Source organism: Mustelus asterias, chromosome 23 (genome assembly GCF_964213995.1).
Source record: "Mustelus asterias chromosome 23, sMusAst1.hap1.1, whole genome shotgun sequence".
Taxonomy (NCBI): Eukaryota; Metazoa; Chordata; class Chondrichthyes; order Carcharhiniformes; family Triakidae; genus Mustelus; species Mustelus asterias.
Window position 1 is genome coordinate 40,978,200 of NC_135823.1, and position 17,129 is coordinate 40,995,328.

The 17,129-nt window shown below is 44.7% G+C and overlaps 1 protein-coding gene and 1 long non-coding RNA gene across 2 annotated transcripts in view; one reads left to right on the forward strand and one right to left on the reverse strand.

The window, feature by feature from the left end:
- The window catches only part of myo15aa (myosin XVAa), a 149,174-nt gene that overhangs the window by 93,331 nt on the left and 38,714 nt on the right, over nucleotides 1-17,129 (reverse strand). Inside the window, 5 exon segments of the mRNA XM_078239875.1 lie at nucleotides 1,196-1,371; nucleotides 6,657-6,774; nucleotides 9,090-9,214; nucleotides 10,729-10,774; nucleotides 15,039-15,178. Coding sequence (XP_078096001.1) covers nucleotides 1,196-1,371; nucleotides 6,657-6,774; nucleotides 9,090-9,214; nucleotides 10,729-10,774; nucleotides 15,039-15,178 — 605 coding nt within the window.
- On the forward strand, nucleotides 13,740-14,042 carry LOC144510382 (uncharacterized). Its single transcript, XR_013500627.1, has 2 exons — nucleotides 13,740-13,872; nucleotides 13,941-14,042. It is a non-coding gene; the product is annotated as an uncharacterized LOC144510382 (long non-coding RNA).

Below are 17,129 nucleotides of genomic sequence, written 5' to 3' on the forward strand. Positions count from 1 at the left end.
AGCCACGACTGTTTGAAACCTGGCCTGAGATGTATGGACTGGGAATTAAATGTGCAACTGAGTTGTATAGTTAAACTGCTCATTGGATAAGCTTGCTGAACCCTGGGGAAACATAAGGTGCAGAATCAAAATAAGAATGCACAGAATAAAGACGCTATTTCCAAGTACAGCCTTTTGAAGTTTGTTCTTGAATGTGTAACTGCAATATCACGTGGATCAAGCCAGGTAGGGGAGGTTGCCAGGTGATGGTAAATATCTTCCCAGACTCCACTTCACCAAAACCCCTCCAAAGCCCCTTCCCCAACTCTCTGTATTCCCTTCCTGTGTTCAAGAATAATTCAGCTTCCAAGAGGACTTCTTTAAATCAGGTCTCTGTTTTTGCTGCAATATCAGAGTCCCATGTGGTGACAAGTGCCTGCAACTCACCAATATTATTTACCATTTATGTACATAAATACCAAACCCATCTGAGACAGGCTCACATTTTCCCCTTCTCTGACTCCTGCTATTCCTGAACTACTATTTACTTTTCTGCCATTTCTCTCTAATCTTCTGTGTACATTTTCTCCCCTCTATCATGTTTCATCCGAGTGCCAACCTCCGATCAAATTAGTTGAAATGCTCCCAAAGTCCAGATAACCTTTGGGCAAAGACATTGTTGTCAGCTCTGTTGAGATGCAATCTGTCCGCCTTGACCAGGTTCCTCCTGCCCCAGAATGGGTCCAAGTGCCCCAAGAGGCTGGAGTTCTCCCCTCCTTTACCATTTCCCCAGCCATGCGTCAATCTGTTTTATCCTACTCTTCTTGTACTCACGAGTGCAGAGTACTGGGAGCAATCCAGATTTATTGCCTTTGAGCTCCTACTCTTTAATTTCCTCCCGAGCTCCTGAAACTCTGACTGAAAGGCATCCACACTTTTCTTTCCTATCTCACTGGTTCCCACCTGGACCACGAATGCCTCTTCCCCCCTCAAAGCATTCTTTACCTTTTAGGGATGTCTTCTAGTCTGGCATTGGAAGGCAACGTACTACATGGGACTCTTATCAGCAGTTGAAGAAGATTTAATTTAAAAAAATGAACATTGCGGTTTGCTTCTCCTGGACGATTTTCTCTTTCAAGTTGACCTTCCAACTTTTCCCTTTAACAGACACCAGATTAATCTCTATATTTTTTTAGGCTCTGGATTTTTCTCTTACCTGATGAGGTAACCTCTGGCGGAAGCCTGCAGCAGAATGACGGTTCTCCGGAGCATCCTGTAACGCTTCCTTGCGAAGAATCCACGTGCGTAGCGTTGCAGGGTGAGGGAGGCAATGAGCAGGAGACCATCCCGTTTGATCTCCACAGTGTGATACAAGTTCTCTTTGAGAAAAAGCTGGAAAAAAAAGATGCTAGCTTGTTGCTTTCCAAATAATGTTTTATTGAATTTTACCACATTCTCCAGTACAAAGATTAATTTAATATTCAATGTCCAGTATTTGGTATTTGATAAGATTTGTTGTATGTGCCTGCATGCCATTGTAATGTAAAGGTGTTTGGCAGAGCAAGGGTTAACATGGGACTGGAGACTAGCACTGCCCATGGTATGACCTGTAGAGTCACATGATAATAGAGAACAATCTAAAAGGAACCAACTTGCATGGCAGCAGTACCATGCATGGCAGTAACGTGGATCTATACATAGTTTAGACAGTAAGAAGTCTCACAACACCAGGTTAAAGTCCAACAGGTTTATTTAGAATCACGAGCTTTCGGAACGCTGCTCCTTCATCAGCTGAGTGACCTGATGTGAGTGACTCACCTGATGAAGGAGCAGTGCTCCGAAAGCTCGCGATTCCAAACAAATCTGTTGGACTTTAACCTGGTCTTGTGAGACTTCTTACTGTGTCCACCCCAGTCCAACACCAGCATCTCCACATCATGTATACATAGTTAAAGAATACCAAAAAAGTGTTCATGTATAAATATACAAGTCTAAAGACCTCATCAATGAGAAACAAATCCATAACGCAACATGGTGATCAGTGATGGTAAGAAAGGTGGCATTTAAACAATTAATCCAAAACAGAATTTCAAGATATGAGAAACTAAAAGCAGCCAAAGCCTGACTAGAGCGATGTGCACCTCAGTCGTAAAATTGAAGGAACAGCTGGAGAAGCTTCACTAAAAACTTGGAAGTTGAGGAATCCACTAGTGTGAGTTGTGGTCCATTGTAAGACCTCGAGTAATGCAGAGTGAATTAACCTGGGCAGATCACAAGGCAAGTGAGCAGAATTACAGAAAAGAAGCTGTATTGTACTGTAGAATAGGCAGCAGTCCCAAGGGCTCAGCAATTTGCAAAAAAAGAAAGTTTAAAAGCTTAAATGAAGGAGATATGGCAGAGTGGAGAAAAATGCCTGCAGAGATTTTAATAAGTGGAAAAGACAACCAAATTGCTGCTATTTTCAAATTTTAAAAAGAACAGCCATGATCACAGGGAAGAGTGCAAAAAATCACAGAGAGAGAACCAAAGACCACAGACAGCCTGAGTGAAAAAAAATGGTTGCTGCCAGAAAGGGGTAACAATATGTAAAGCTGCAACTAATACAAAAATAAAACATCCATAGACAGAAAATTAGAAGAGACTGATCCATTTTGGATAAGGAAATGGCTAAGACAGACCCAACAACGGGAGTCTTGGAGAAGAGAATTTTTAATATACAGGAGAATTACAGGATTAACTAAGGAATCAAGAAGAAATACAAGTTGCGAAGTTTTTATTTGTATTTGGTTCACTTGTGGGTGAAGTAATCCACAGCTAATGTATAGATCAGTACATGACACCATTTGGTGAGATACTTTTACAGGTATTTCAAACTCTGTGGAGACTGCAGACCCTAGAGGAAGGTCTAGTACACCCCCAATAAAGCACTGTGGGCAACAAGGGACCCCAGAGACCTCAGATGATGAAAGAGCAGCACTCCGAAAGCTCGTGATTCCGAATAAACCTGTTGCATTTTAACCCGGTGTGTGAGACTTCTTACTGTGCCCACCCCAGTCCAACGCCGGCATCTCCACATCCTAACAAGAAAAGCAACAGCTGAAGGAACCGCTGATTGTCCTTTATGATCAAATGCAAAATGAATGGGTAAGCATTCAGCAACATGAAGAAATGAAGAGTGTCTTAAATGGCAGAAAAGAAACACACCAGAAGACACTCAAAAGCTTCACTGAATTACAGGAAAACTCAAGATGGAGCAAGTGATCTTCCTAAAAAAAAGGAAAGCCTGTTGAAGGATCTTCACATGTCACAAGAATCCCCCAGGACAAAGTTCGTTCCTCTGGAAAATTATGAAGAGAAGCAAAATGAATTTAACATCACTCTGAACAAACTGAAGAACAAATTGGCAGAGAAGACTCAGCTATGTTCTATATTCCAGAAGGAAACTGAAAGCTACAAGAAAAAGACTGAAGAACTGAATGATAATGAGGAGGCATTGCAAGGAAAAGCTGTCAAACTTTCCGCGTGGATAATGAAGCCATGAGTAGCACAGAACTGAAACAAGTTAAATCTTTACTGGAGACAGACTTGGCCAACAGTGAAACCAAAAGGAAGGCCAACAACAAAGTTCTCGCTGCAGACAGAGAAAGAAAAAAATAAGATCAAACACTGAAGGAAGAGGAACTAGAAGAAGAAAAAACACTGTGTGTCTCAGACATACTGACAACCATTGAACTGTTGAAAAATGAAATGGCTGAGATTACGAAACAAGTGGAAATGAAGGTTCCATTTGCAAAATGTATCCATCCAGCAAAACCATGGCAGGCATCACATAAACACAAAATTCGAGTTCACTCTAGGAATGAGCAGAGTGCATATGCCCTTCAGAAGGATCGGGACAATTCACAGTATCTTAAAAAAAAGATGAGGTGCTGGTAAAGGAGGAATGCAAAAAGCAAATCAAACAGACATAGCTAAGTACCAGAAATACAGAATACAACGACCATTCTTCCAAACGTGACAGACTATGATGTGGAAAAACTGTCGAGCCTCAAGACGATCTGAATTGATAAAGTCAAAGACTTGAGATGGGGGTGAAGGGAGAGCTAATAAAGATTGTGCTGTAAATAGTTATATTCTGATGGAAAGAAGGAAAATTTTATTTTGAGAAGATAGGAGGTGCTGTATGTGCCGGCATGGTATATGTGCTCGGTAGAGCATGGGTTAATGTGGGACTGGAGAATAGCACCACCGACAGTATGCTGTATGGAGTCACATGGTAATAGATTCAGAAAACAATCTAGAAGGAACCAGCCTGCCTGGCAGCAGCACCATGCACGGCAATAACTGTGATCTGCACATAGTTAGAGACTACCAATAAAATGTTCATGTTTAAACATACATGTCTCAAGATCCATCAATGAGACAGTAAATGTACTCATACACAATAAGATTTATATAGAACTATGTCAGTTTTACGCAGTGAGTGGTTAGGATTTGGGAATGCACTGGCTGAGAGTATGCTGAAGGTAGATTCAACTGAGACTTCCAAAAGAGAATTGGATCGTTATCTAAATAGAAAATGTTTACAGGACTATGGGAAAAGGGCAGGCGAGTGGGGCCAGGTGAGATGCTCTTGCAGAGAACAGGCATGGACACAATGTGCCGAATGGCCATCTTCTGTGCTACAACCACCCTATGATTCTAAATGAGCCATTTAGGTAAAGCTATAGGACGTTATCACTCCCATAAAATCATCTCAGCAAACACTCCTCCACCACCACCACCACCCCCCCGCCCCCCGCCCCCCTCCCCCCCGCCTCCCTCCCAGTTGTTCCGGGACAAATCTGCACCTCACCAAGAATCAGCACCTGTGGAACTATTAACCAGTAAGTCTAAATTCACCTGAAACTGGCTCCGAGAAAGCGTTATTCCCCATGGAATCTTATTCCAGCAAAGTATTCCAGCATGTAGAACTGCACCCATACAAGACCCAGAACGCATGGAGTAACATTTCGCCAGGAGTAGGTTAACATTCAAGTATACCTCAAGACTCCTCAGAAGTATAACTTGGTGAAGAGACCATGCCTGAGTAATTGTACCCCAGAGAGTGTCAGTGTGTGTGAAACTGCACCCCAGTGAATCAGCGTGTGTGGAACTGTACCCAAGTGAATCGGTGTGTGTGGAACCTGTACGCCAGTGAATCAGTGTGTGTGGAACCTGTACCCCAATGAATCTGTGTGTGTGGAACTCTACCCCAGTGAGAGTCAGTGAGTGTGAAACCTGTACCCCAGTGAGAGTAAGTGTGTGTGAAACTGTACCCCAGTGAGAGTCAGTATATGTGAAACTGTACCCCATGTGGTAAACCACTGTTAGCTTATTACCTGTATATGTGACATGCCTGGACACATCCCTGCCGGCCCTACCCGAGACTCCTCAACCCCCCGGTCCAGGTATAAAGGCAACTGCTCCCCACCCCCCTGCCTCAGTCTGGACCAGTTCATCGGCATGGATGTGCTCCAAGTCTTTTGCTAATAAAAGCCTATTTGTTCTTGCATACAAACTAGTCTTTGCTCGATTGATGGTGCATCACCCCAGTGAATCAGTGTATGTGAAACTGTACCCCAGTGAGAGTCAATGTGTGTGAAACTGTACCACAGTGAGAGTTAGTGTGTGTGGAATTGTACCCCAGTGAGAGTCAGTGTGTGTGGAAATGTACCACAATGAAAGTTAGTGTGTGTGAAACTGTACCCCAGTGAATCAGTGTGTGTGGAACCTGTACCCCAGTGAGAGTCAGTGTGTGTTGAACTGTACCACAATGAGAGTTAGTGTGTGTGAAACTGTACCACAATGAGAGTTAGTGTGTGTGAAACTGTACTCCAGTGAATCAGTGTGTGTGGAACCTGTACCCCAGTGAGAGTCAGTGTGTGTTGAACTGTACCACAGTGAGAGTTAGTGTGTGTGGAACTGTACTCCAGTGAGAGTCAGTGTGAATGGAACTGTATCCCAGTGAGAGTCAGTGTGTGTGGAACTGTACCACAATGAGAGTTAGTGTGTGTGAAACTGTACCCCAGTGAATCAGTGTGTGTGGAACCCGTAACCCAGTAAGAGTTAGTGTGTGTGGAACTGTGCTCCAGTGAGAGTTAGTGTGTGTGGAACTGTACTCCAGTGAGAGTCAGTGTGAATGGAACTGTCCCCTAGTGAGAGTCAGTATGTGTGGAACTGTACCACAGTGAGAGTCAGTGTGTATGGAACTCTACCCCAGTGAAAGTTACTGTGTGTGGAACTATACCCCAGTGAGAGTCAGTGTGAATAGAACTGCACCCCAGTGAGATTCAGTGTGTGTGGAACTGTACCACAGTGAGAGTTAGTGTGTGTGGAGCTGTACCCCAGTGAGAGTCAGTGTGCGTGGAGCTGTACCCCAGTGAGAGTTAGTGTGTGTGTGCAATCATAGCTCAGTGAGAATCAGTGTCTGTGGAAGGATACTCAGAAATAATAAATATCTTGAACAGAGGAGAAAAAAATGGAACAAAAATATTAGGTGAGAGAGAAAACTTCCATAACGTTCAATCAGTTTTAGGCAATTGATGCAGAAGAAAGTCCTGTCAGCAAGGGACAGTAACAGAAGATAATGTAGAGGTGGATTTGAGATTGGCATATGAATTCACATGTGATCAGACCTTGGTAAGTCCAATGCTGTACATTCCTCTACTAACTGGAACAATCTGTTTCAAGATGGTTACACAGTTCTCGCCATCCGCCTTTATCTGATTTGTCAGTCCCAGTAAGATTTTGTACCTATAAGAAAAGTTGGTATAATTAATCTTGTCTGGGTAACAATACAGTTTACTCATTTATAACAAGTGATTCTTTTCCAAACTAAGAGCCCTCCAAACAAAGAGGGTTGTAAAATGTAGAACTTGAAGTCCTTTGGTCGTTCCATTGATTTAGTATTCACACATCTCCCTTTCTGAAAAGTTGCCAGAGTTCTCAGTTCATTTATCCACTGTCTGTCTAATTCATATTATTTTCTAACTAGACACTAACTGTTGGGGGGCCTATATAACTGCGGAAGGCACAGGGGAAGTTGAAGGAGGAAATCCAGTTCAGGCCGAATCGGGGAGATTTTGGAAGAGGGAGACTGAAGTTACTCCAACTGCCCTCAGCCAACTCCACATTTTGGGAATTTTTCATCTTGCATCCTGATGGAGATCCTGGCTAATTATTCCTCTCTTTAGCTCAGAAGCAGTGAGGTCAGTCACTCCCCCTCTAACCTTCACCCTGGCTGATGGGTGCAGTTGCGACAGTTATGGTGTCAGCGGTTGTAAACCCCTTACTGGCTCACTAATGTCCTTCAAAGGAGGGGGCCTGATACCACAGCAGTTGGACCTCCACTTGACCACTGTCGCATACTGCGTGGTTCACTCTTAATGCCTCCCGAAGTGGTTTTGCAATCAGTTGTGTTATCATTGACCCCCCCCACCACCTTCCCAAGGTGACTAAAGATAAATAATAAATGCTGAACTCGACAGCATCACCCACATCCCGAGGTCAAACAAAGGAAAATGGCATTGCAAAATCTAAGAGGCAATGAACATATATCAAAAATCTGGGTGCGTACTACCCCAGGTTACCTGCTTTTAATTGAAATGTGTTTAAAATCATGTGCAGGATCCATCCAAATTTCAAATGGACACAGTGGCAAGGCACGGACTGGCAATTGGAAGTTACCTCTGCGGAGTGATCTCTATATTTAGCTTCACCCCAATTCATAAACTCGTATTCTACTGTATCAACATAAGTCCTCTTGCTGCCGCAGGTCAGTTTTCGGTTCGAGTTCCCTCTGGAGTCTATACCTTCTGTTTGATGGTTCATCGTGTTGGATTCAAAACACAAAAGGGCAGGATCTTCTGTCCTCTGCCACCGCCACCACCACCCCCCCCCCCCCCACCGCGCCCCCCCCCTCCTCCGCTCCACCCCCTCCCCAGCAGTGTTGGCCCACCATTGGCCGGCAGCGGTCAAGTCGCTGTCAATGGATTTTCAAGCTGATCACACTCTCCATCACTGGGGAATCCTTGGCGGGAACAGTGGGAAAATTTCAGCCATAATCCCACTCCAAATTACAGCAATTACTTCCTTGGCTGTAATGTTCTTGGGATGTTCTGAGGCTGTGAAAGGCAACCTCAATGTATAAATTCAAATTTTTTTGAATTTAAGTCATTATTTTCCATCATCTCAAAGCAGTTGAACTCCTCACCTCCCTTAATTTACCCTCTACAGACTTTACAATCCAAATTGATTAGCATCTAAACGCAACTTCTTGTTTGACCATGTTCGCTCCTGGTTTGTGCGACTGTGCACTTTGGGTTGCCATTAAAATTTGTAACAGGTATATTGTAAAGGTATAAAACTGGAAAAACAACAAACTCAATTAACTTAGAGTTGTCAGGACAAAATGTCTTTGATGTCATCATTCTGAACTGGAATCAAATTCGGGGCCCAGGGTGTGGAGCACAGTTAACCCCTGGGTCACTGAAGTCCCAGTTCTGTTTCTCTAGATTTGGCCATCTGATTATAAAAGTCTAATAGAAATCATGGCTAGGGTTTCACAGCTCCCCACAGCCCAGAATCAGAGAAAGAAACCCAGAAGGAGGCCATTCAGCCCATCAAGCCTGCACTGAGTCTCCGAAAGAGCACCTAACCCAGGCCTTATCCCCATAATCCCATGTATTTACCCCACTAATAACCCTTACTAAGGTATTTACCCCACTAATACCCTTGACTAAGAGGCAAATTAACATACCCAATCAACCTAACCTGCACTTCTTTGGAGTGTGGGTGGGACTGGAGCACCCGGAGGAAATCCACGCAGACGTGGGGAGAATGTGCAAACTCCACACAGTCAGCCAAGGTTGGAATTGAACCCGGGTCCCTGGCACTGTGAGGCAGCAGTGCTAACCACTGTGCCACCCTTCCCCTATTACCATTTACATTGCCATTTACTTCAGCGGGACCATGATATCCCACCAGGCGGGAGGGGCTGTAAAATCCTGACCCATGATTTAAAAATGAGCATCAAACAGCATCGAGGTACAGACAAATTCCACACTGACCTCTTGATGAAATTATCAAATGTAATGCGGACAGGATAGCCCTCCTTCCGGATACGGATAGTCTCCAAAACCCCGGAATACCGTAACTGAGAGCTGACAACATCGACCTCAAAGAGTTCGGATTCCTGTGGAAAGGGAGAAGTTCTTACTCTAGTTTGTCATCTGATGGATCTGTGGAGAGAAACAGAGTTCACGTTTCCAGTATGTATGAATCTTTCTCAGAGTCGTCCGGTCTGGAAACGTTAATTCTGTTTGTCTCCACAGATGGTGCCAGAGCTGTTAAGTTTTTCCAGCCTTTTCTGATTGTTTTTCAGATTTCCAAAACCGCAGTATTTTGCTTTTATTATTGTCATCTGATGGATTGTCCTTCCTCCTCCTTTAAGCTCTGTTGTAAATGCTCATCTCCCTCTCTGCCCTTTCCTCCTCTCTGGTGGACTCCTTGCTGGAAACAGTTCCACGGCACTCTCCAGTAACTTGCCCAATTCTCCATGTGTGAGTGCCAAGATGCTATTCAACGGTCTAGAGGAATCACATCAGCTCCCAATGCTGTTCTCACCAAAAACCATATGCATCCAGCTCTCAGTGAAGGTCAGGGCAGCTTTCGAACCCAGTGAGGCTGAGACCAGTACAGACCTGGAACATTCCATAAGACTCAGTTACTCACCGCCTTCACTACCTGAGACCCTTCTCACCACTCTCTGTCCTATTAAAGCCACGGTGGTCAATCTTCTCTAATTATTCCTGTCTTGTTCTTCCTGAACCACAAACATTCCCTCCCACATCCTCTTCCACTTCACTGCAACTTCGTTGTATTGAAATTGCAGTGACTGCATTTTTCTCCTTATGTCCAGTCTTTCCCAAGGTCTCACACTGCGTAATACCTTACATCCCTTGGCTCTCTTTTTCTTTCAAGCTGCAGACTTTAAAACACCCAACTTTATACCACTGAATTGCTGCTTTCTTTATTGACCTCACCTTAGAAAAACAGGAAAGTAAATGCGGTGATTGTTCCTTTAAGGACAACACAGCAGAACAGGGTCACTTGGTTTGAGGGACCAATTGGATCTGAGAGGGGTAACCACCCTAGGGGGTGGAGTCCTCTCTTAGGCAGAAGTCAGACAGAGACATGTAGGGAATAGGGCAGCCTCTGTCCAGTTTTTTTCTAATTAATGCATCCTCTGTCCAGTTTTTTTCTAATTAATGAATACCTTTTGTATTTCAGACGAAGTCTGTGAACATGCATTATTACAGTAAAGAGGCAAAGGGTGCAACCAATCTGACTGGGCAAAGCATGAATCCCATCAATCAACTGCTTCCTCAAATAGTCATCTCTTTCTGCCTCCCACACCTGTGCCTGCGACTCACTTCAGACTGCCTAGATAACTGTCTCTGTACCTGTGCTGTAGCCTGCGTCCCCTGCTCTGACAGCTTGTTCCAGTTTCCATATTACATCTCAAGTTCAATTTATTAATTCCCTTAAGAATCTAAATGCTTCCACTATTTCCAACGTTTCCATTTTGCTGGAGTGTAGCCTTTTGCCCCACCATTTAACCTTCTCCGGAAAAGAGAGACAGTTATAACCCCGTGGGAGGTGTTGACCTTCATTTAATACCCTTGCCCCACTTTCCATTCGTTTTACCTTTTTGTTGTTTGGTTTGATGCAGCGGACGAAAAAAGGATTGCAGCTGAAAAAAAAAACAGAGGGTGGATTGATTATCAGTTGATCAGATTAATCTTGTGCTTTGGGAAAAGACTTCAAAAGATATTGTACCTTTTCAGATTGAAAAAAAATCTTTGAACGCTTCACAGTAAAAATTACTTTAAAGTGCAATGGATGGTACTATGTGGTTAAACACGGCTGAAATTTTGAACACACTTGATCCCATTAACAATTGCTTCATCTGGATTCAGCCATTGGTTGAGGTGAGGCTGTTAGTCAGGACTATGTTGGGGGTGTACTACAGGCCCCCCAACAGCCCAAGGGAAGTGGAAGAATGGATATGTCAGGAGATACTGGATAGGTGCAGGAAATGTAGGGTTGTTGTAGTGGGAGACTTCAATTTCCCTGGTATAGACTGGAAATCGCTGAGGGCAGGGACTCTGGATGGGGAGGAATTTGTAAAATGTGTACAGGAGGGTTCGTTGGAACAATATGTGGACAGCCCAACTAGAGAGGGGGCTATACTGGACCTGGTACTGGGGAATGAGCCCGGTCAGGTCTTCAAAGTTTTGGTTGGGGAACATGTGGCAAATAGTGACCACAATTCTGTTAGCTTTAGGATAGTGATGGAAAAGGATGAGTGGTGTCCCAAGGGTAAGGTGTTGGATTGGGGGAAGGCTAACTTTATTGGGATCAGGCAGAAATTGGCAGCTCTTGATTGGGAGAGGCTGTTTGAGGGTAAATCCACATCTGGTATGTGGCAGTCTTTTAAGGAACGGTTGTTAGGGCTACAGGACAAGCATGTGCCTGTAAAAAAGAAGGATAGGAAGGGTAGGGTTAGAGAACCGTGGATAACCAGGGAAATTGAGGGACTGGTCAAAAGGAAAAGAGAGGCGTATGTTAGGTCCAAGCAGCTAAAAACGGAGGGAGCTCTGGAGGAGTACAATGAAAGTAGGAAAATACTCAAACGGGGAATTAGAAGAGCAAAAAGGGGTCACGAAATGTTCTTGGCAGACAGGATTAAGGAGAATCCCAAGGCATTTTATTCATACGTTAGGAACAAAAGGGTTGTTAGGGAAAAAATCGGACCTCTCAGGGACAAAAGTGGGGACTTATGCTTGGAGCCCAAAGAGGTAGGGGAGATCCTAAATGAATACTTTGTGTCGGTATTCACAAAGGAGAGGGATGTGTTGACTGGGAGTGTCTCGGAGGGGAGTGTTGAACCGTTGGAGAAAATCTCCATTACAAAGGAGGAAGTGTTAGGTTTGTTAGAGAATATAAAGACTGACAAATCCCCAGGGCCTGATGGAATCTATCCAAGGCTGCTCAGGGAGACGAGAGGTGAAATCGTTGGGCCTCTGACGCAAATCTTTGTCTCGTCACTGGACACAGGTGAGGTCCCAGAGGATTGGAGGATAGCCAATGTGGTCCCGTTATTTAAGAAGGGTAGGAAGGATAACCCGGGTAATTATAGGCCGGTGAGCTTGACGTCCGTGGTGGGGAAGTTGTTGGAGAAGATTCTTAAAGATAGGATGTATGCGCATTTAGAAAGGAATAAACTCATTAACGATAGTCAACATGGTTTTGTGAGAGGGAGGTCATGCCTCACTAACCTGGTGGTGTTTTTTGAAGAAGTGACCAAAATGGTTGACGAAGGAAGGGCCGTGGATGTTGTCTATATGGACTTTAGTAAAGCGTTTGACAAAGTCCCTCATGGTAGGCTAGTGAAAAAGGTTGGATCCCATGGGATAAAGGGGGAGGTGGCTAGATGGGTGGAGAACTGGCTTGGTCATAGAAGACAGAGGGTGGTAGTGGAAGGGTCTTTTTCCGGCTGGAGGCCTGTGACTAGTGGTGTACCGCAGGGCTCTGTATTGGGACCTCTGCTGTTTGTGATTTATATAAATGATCTGGAAGAAGGAGTAACTGGGGTGATCAGTAAGTTTGCAGACGACACAAAACTGGCAGGACTTGCAGACAGTGAGGAACATAGTCAGAGGCTACAGAAGGATATAGATAGGCTGGAAATTTGGGCAAGGAAATGGCAGATGGAGTTCAATCCTGATAAATGCGAAGTGATGCATTTTGGTGGGAATAATGTAGGGAGGAGCTACACGATAAATGGAAGAACCATAAAGGGTGTAGAGACGCAGAGGGACCTGGGTGTGCAAGTCCACAGATCTTTGAAGGTGACGTCACAGGTGGAGAAGGTGGTGAAGAAGGCATATGGCATGCTTGCCTTTATAGGACGGGGCATAGAGTATAAAAGTTGGGGTCTGATGTTGCAGATGTATAGAACGTTGGTTCGGCCGCATTTGGAATACTGCGTCCAGTTCTGGTCGCCACACTACCAGAAGGACGTGGAGGCTTTGGAGAGAGTACAGAGGAGGTTTACCAGGATGTTGCCTGGTATGGAGGGGCTTGGTTATGAGGAGAGATTGGGGAAACTGGGGTTGTTCTCCTTGGAAAGACGGAGGATGAGGGGAGACTTAATAGAGGTGTATAAAATTATGAAAGGCATGGATAGGGTGAACGGTGGGAAGCTTTTCCCCGGGTCGGTGGTGACGTTCACGAGGGGTCATAGGTTCAAGGTGAAGGGGGGGAGGTTTAACACAGATATCAGAAGGACATATTTCACACAGAGGGTCGTGGGGGCCTGGAATGTGTTGCCGGGCAAGGTGGTGGAGGCGGACACACTGGGAACGTTTAAGACTTATCTAGACAGCTATATGAACGGAGTGGGAATGGAGGGATACAAAAGAGTGGTCTAGTTTGGACCAGGGAGCGGCGCGGGCTAATTGTTCCTTGTTTCTCGTTTCAAGGCTTCATTCTATGATCATCTTGCTGGTGCCAGTACAGAGCGAGACTGCGGATAGTTGGGAACCTGTCTCGGGGGCAGGGAATTCATATGGTGTTCGTGGAAGTGGAAATGACTAGGGTTGGGAAGCATTTTCCGATCAGGGCCATTGTGATCTCCTGGACTCGTTTCGATCGCCTCAGGGGGTCGGAGAGGAATTTCCCAGATTTTTTTTTCCCCATATTGGCCCTGGGGTTTTTCACTCTGGGTTTTCGCCTCTCCCTGGAGATCACATGGTCTGGAATGGGGGGGTGGGGGTGAGTTAATAGGTTGTAATGAACAAAGCATCGTAGCTGTGAGGGACAGCTCGGTGGATAGGATATTGGTATGTAGATAGGCTGGAAAATTGGGAGGGGATCCTGGATTCAGGATTCAATCCTGGACCGGGGAGCGGCGCGGGCTTGGAGGGCCGAAGGGCCTGTTCCTGTGCTGTATTGTTCTTTGTTCTTTGTTGTTCTTTGTTGACTCTGAGAGAATCTGATGATCTGCTTCAAATCACAGCCAGGGATCTGGAGTGTTCACCATCGCAGCCAAAACTGTCAGATAGGAGATCATAGAACTCTAACAGTGCAGAAGGAGACCATTCGGCCCATCAATTCTGTACTGACTCTTAAATAGAGCATCTTATTCAGACCGACCTCCTGTCCTGCTCTATTATGTAACCCCACTTTAACCCCAAGCATTTACCCAGCTGACCTTCCTAACCTAGACGTCTTGGGACACTCAGGGTCAATTCAGCGTGGCCAATCCACCTAACCTGCACATCTTTGGAATGTGGGAGGAAACCGGAGCACCCAGAGGAAACCCACGCAGACACGGGGAAAATGTGCAAGCTCCACACAGATAGTCACCCAAGGATGGAATCGAACCCCGGTCCCTGCCGGGTTAAGTTAGGATTAGGGCTAGAGTGTTAGGGTTAAAGTGAGGAGCTAAGCTAGGAACAAAAATATTAGGGTTAAGGTTATTTATTAGTGTTACAAGTGGGCTTACATTAACAATGCAATGAAGTTACTGTGAAAATCCCCTAGTTGCCACACTCCAGTGCCTGTTCGGGTACACTGAGGGAGAATTTAGCATGGCCAATGCACCTAACCAGCACGGTTTTCAGACTGTGGGAGGAAACCCACGCAGATACGGAGAGAAGGTGCAGACTCCGCACAGACAGTGACCCAAATCGGGAATCAAACCCGGGTCCCTGGCACTATGAGGCAGTTGTGCTAACCACTGTGCCATCGTGCCGCCCACAAGCTTAGCATTAGAGTTAGGGGTTAAATTTGAGGATTGGGTTTAGAGAGTTAATGGGTTTGGAGGTTAGGGTTCTGGTGGAGGACTGAGCTGAATGGGAGGATAATGCAGTCAGGATTAGGGTTAAGAGAAAGCTAGTGTGATGCTGAGTGGGGAGAGGGAGAATGCTGCCTCCATGTTCTGAACCTACCTCTCCATCTTCTCTGCCAGTTCCATCAGAGACTGTTGGAATTTGGCTGCCACAGTGGGAGCCTGATATCTGCGGCTGACGGTATTGTTCCTTGCTGACATGATTTTCATGGTTTGTCCAGAGAAGAGAGCAGTGAGAATCTAAGAAACAAAAATCCATTCCATCAATTACTTTTCTGTACTCTGGCTGGCCGCAGCTGACCTTCCAGAGTTCTAGTTATATAGCCTGATTAATTTGGTGGTTCCTGTGGTTTACTAATGTTGGTGCTTAGGGATAGTGTTAGGCTTAGAGTTAGAGTTATGAAAGCTAGCGTTAAGAGGGTGGAAATGGGTGGGGAGGGTGAGAATGCTACCTTGAGGAATTGTGAATACTGATGAATAATTTGAGAACAAAATACCATGGATGGTCGTGTATCTTATGCATGATGTAGCCCTAATCAATAGTTGTGGGTGGATAGAGATAACTCCTATACCTTGGCTGGCATTTGTTAATTACTTGTAATCAAATCTGAAATTATATCTGCTTATTTGTGACTGTACTCTGGACTCTGGCTGGCCACAGCTGACCTTCCAGAGTTCGAGTTACAAAAGCTTGATTGGAGAAGGTGGGGAACAAAGGGAAGGTCTGTAATAAGGGCTGGAAGGTTGGAAGTATTAATTGACAGAAGAGTTGGTGGAGCAGAGCCAAAGGGAATGATGGGGCAAGTAAAGAAACAAAAGATGGGGACAGAGAAGGTGTTCAACAGCAGAATAGCGAATAGCTGATGCCCATAAGCAAAGTGAGTAAAGGTTGACACACAAAAGGAAAAGGAAACAGAGATTACAGTTTGAAATTGTTAAAGTAAAGTTAAAGTTTATTTATTAGTCACAAGTAAGGCTTACATTAACACTGCAATGAAGTTACTGTGAAATTCCCCTAGTTGCCACACTCTGACGCCTGTTCGGGCCAATGCACCTAACCAGTACATCTTTCAGAATGTGGGAGGAAACTGGAGCACCCGGAGGAAACCCACGCAGACACGTGGAGAACATGCAAACTCCATACAGACTGTGACCCAAGCTAGGAATCGAACCTGGGTCCCTGGCGCTATGAGGCAGCAGTGCTAATGGCTGTGCCACTGTGCCGCCCTGTTGAACTTGGTGTTGAGTCTATTAGGTGGTAATGTGCCTCATCGGAAGATGTCTACATACGAGATGTTTGATGCTTTTACAGGTTTGGCAGCAATGTCAGCCGCTGTTCACACAGATTCACCATTCCACCATCCCCTCGCTCATACAGGACTGCCAGTAACCACCCCTCACTTCCTTGCAATTCTTACATATCGAGTGCTCGGGCTCTGGACCAGAATCCCACATTACATTAGGAAGCCAGACTAGACCTCAAACATTTTTCTATTTTGGCACAAACAAGAGGATAGGATGTTGCACTCCAGGAATAATTCCGCTGACAAATTATGGATCTTTTATAGTAAAACAAACTTTATTTAATAACATGGTTTAACTGTAACTCCAACAAATGGAGCAGCTTAACTATTACTCGTTCAATAATATTTAAACATGAAAAAAACGCTCATTTCTAACTTATCACAGCTTCAGTTCCAAATAAGCAACATTCTTCTTACAGACTCAAAAACCACTTTAAGTACAGTTAACAACCATAAATATACTTGCTATAAGGGGAGTAAACAGCCTTGAAGCTTTGAGAGATTTTGTGGAGACAGCAGCTTGCAGATCTTTGTCTTTAAGCAAACCTCAGCCAGAACTAAAAGTTGTTTCTCTCTGTTGCATACCTAGCTCCTCCCATTAATCACATTATCACATGACCTTGTCAATCAACCTAATCATGACACTGATGTGATAATGATATCAGATCACATGGTGGAGTAGTAGCAAGATTTTGAGGGGAGTAGAACCTCTTATCTCATGTGTAGGTCCAAATATGTAAATACTTGCCGTAAGCAAGTAGTTCTGGTTAAAAAGACAATGGACTCAAGCATCATACTTTTGGGAGACTAGAGAACCCCTAAACTCTGTCTAAACCCTTACCACAGAACAAAGCATGGCGCCAGTGAGTGGAAGACCCAGCAAAGAC